This window comes from Fulmarus glacialis, unplaced genomic scaffold (genome assembly GCF_000690835.1).
Source record: "Fulmarus glacialis isolate BGI_N327 unplaced genomic scaffold, ASM69083v1 scaffold32934, whole genome shotgun sequence".
Taxonomy (NCBI): domain Eukaryota; kingdom Metazoa; phylum Chordata; class Aves; order Procellariiformes; family Procellariidae; genus Fulmarus; species Fulmarus glacialis.
In genome coordinates, this window is record NW_009207936.1 from 313 (window position 1) to 2,776 (window position 2,464).

The window sequence follows — 2,464 nt, forward strand, 5'->3', positions numbered from 1 at the left end:
CCCGTCTTTTTTCTTTTATGTTTCTCTTGATTTTGGGGGTGCGGGGGGAAACGAAAAAAGAGATCTTGACGTGGGTGGAGGTGCGGAAAGGTCAAGGACCCTCGGTCGCCCTCGGCAGCCATCGCTCACCTCCTTTATGGTCGGAGCCTGGATCGCTCCCCTGCTTTGGGGTTTGGGTTTTTTTCCCTCTTTTCATGTTTTTTTGCTCTGATAGGAGAAAGAGAAAATAGTTGCTGCCATCACCGACTCGCCAAAGCCACCGCCAGAGCGAATAACGTTAACCCTGCCTGTGCTGAACGCCGCGCGGATGGTCGTGTTCGTGGCTACGGGGGAAGGCAAAGCTGCCGTTTTAAAGGGTTGGACCCAAAATGTGCATCCTTTTAATGAAAACCCCAGGCGTTTGAGGTTTCAGTCAACTGCCAAAGCGTTTTTAAAGGTTTGGACCCAAACTGTCCATCTTTTTAATGAAAACCCCAGGCGTTTGAGGTTTCAGTCAACTGCCAAAGCGTTTTAGGTGCGGTTTGAGGTTCCCTTTTGCCGACTGCTCGGCTGAGACACCGTTCCCTCTCTCCCAACAGCGCATTTTAGAAGGCGACGAGGAAAACCCCCTTCCCGCCGCCCGCGTCCGGCCTCACTCCGGGCAGCTGCGCTGGTTCCTGGACGAGTCGGCAGCCAAGGAGCTGACGGTCCCCGTCGAGAAACACTCCGTCTTGTAGAGGCGTCTGCCGGCCGGGCTCGGGTGACAGGAACCGCAGCACCGGCTGCGGGGAATTCAAAAAAACACCACGTTTGATCGTAGCGCTGGGTTGTGGTACAAAATACGCTTTTTTCCCCTCTTTCTGGAACAAACGGTGCTTTGCCGAGCACGAATTTCCACGTAATAATTCGTTCGGTTTGGTGGGGGCCGGCTGTCACGTTGGAATGATGCACAGCGATGGCGTTGGGTTGGAATCGCGCGCGACGACGGTGTCACGCGGTTCGTTTCGGTGGCTGTGACGTGAAAGGGGTGCGCGACATTAAACGGACGGATTTCAGCTCTTCTGCTCCCGGTTCTTTTTCCGCCGGGCCGCGAGGGACTGAAGGAGCAGGCGTGGGGTCTGGGGCGTCGCGGCGTCGGCGGTGCGAGGACGGACAGACGGACGCTTGTCTGGAGCGGCTCTGGCTGTAGAGCAACACTCGCTTTCCCTCGCTGGTTTGTTAGATTTGTCTTTGTTAATCTTGACTTTTAACTGTGCTTTAGTTCTTGCCTAAAACTTCCTATACTGACGTGAAGAAGCTGAGTCAGAAAAGGCAGATGACTTACGCTCTAGGAAGCGCAGCGCTTCCATGCCAGATCTGGGGAAAAAAACCCAAGAATTGCGGTTCTTGGGCTCGATATGGATTTTTACAGATCCATTGCGCAGAAGCCAAGTGGGATTTGGGGCATAAAAGCCCTGAACCTGCCCTCTGCATCTTTCAGAGCTGCGGAGGCGATGGCTACCAGAGCGCGAGCGATTCGGCCTCCGCCAGCGAAGCACCCGGGGTTCTGGGTTGTCCCTGCTGTCCGCAGCCGTCCTGGGGCACAGGCGGATTCCGGTGGGAGCTGTGGAGCAGGCCTCGTTAGTGGCTGTTCTCAGCACCTTTGAAACCAGTTTTAAGGCGATCCAGACAGAAAGCGTCAGGATTTGTGAGTTAAATATGAACGTGACTAAAATCACGTGTGTATCTGCCCGATAGCCGAGCTCGGCGTCTTAAAAACATGGAGTAAACCAGCAAAGCAGGTGCTCGCGGGCAAGACTTTGAAACTCAAAACCTAAAGTTTAAAATACAGTATTTAAAATACAGTACTTAAAATCCCCATTCTTGGACCTGACAAACCACACAAGTTTTAATGAGATGGTTTTGGCATCCAGAAACGCGCGGTGGTAAATTTTCACGCCTCTGGTCCGTGGCGCCTCCGGTCTTGCGCAGCAGCGCCGCGTTCTCCCTCCAGTGATTCGAAACCTTTTTCCGTCCGGCTTTACAGCTTTTTCTAAACTATCCCCTGTTGATTTCTTTGTATTAAAAGTATTTGGACTTTTTGACCAGCTCGAGGGCTGATGCAAGTGCTGGATATTTCTGCTCAGAGTTTCCTGTTTCTACACGTCCCATGGGGTGTGAAGGGCATCAGAAACCACCGGTTGCGTAACGGTAAAAATGGCCGATTCCTTTCAGCTCGACTGGGGAAGCGAGAGCAGGTGCAGGGCGCAGCGGCGGGCAGGGCTGTTTCCGTGATACGCTCTCAAATTTGGAAATAACTCAGAAAAATCCCCTTGCCGTATCCTGCTCAGTCCCGATTTCCTTCCCCCCTTCCTTGGGTTGTGGGGTCTCTCATGCGGGCGGTCGCTGAGGGGGACGAGGTGGGCAGAACCTGGAGCACCGAGAGCAAACTTGGATAAATCTGGCCGTGCCTTTCAGAGCATCGTGTAAATTTACAGCCTGAACC

The 2,464-nt window shown here is 53.4% G+C and overlaps 1 protein-coding gene across 1 annotated transcript in view; it reads left to right on the forward strand.

The window, feature by feature from the left end:
- PGLS (6-phosphogluconolactonase) overlaps window positions 1-716 on the forward strand; it is a gene marked incomplete at its 5' end in the record, with an annotated part of 1,007 nt that extends 291 nt beyond the window's left edge. Inside the window, 2 exons of the mRNA XM_009576314.1 lie at window positions 215-370; window positions 579-716. Of these exons, the coding sequence (XP_009574609.1) occupies window positions 215-370; window positions 579-716 (294 nt within the window). The remainder of the gene's footprint in view (window positions 1-214; window positions 371-578) is intronic.
- Window positions 717-2,464: the final 1,748 nt, after the last annotated feature.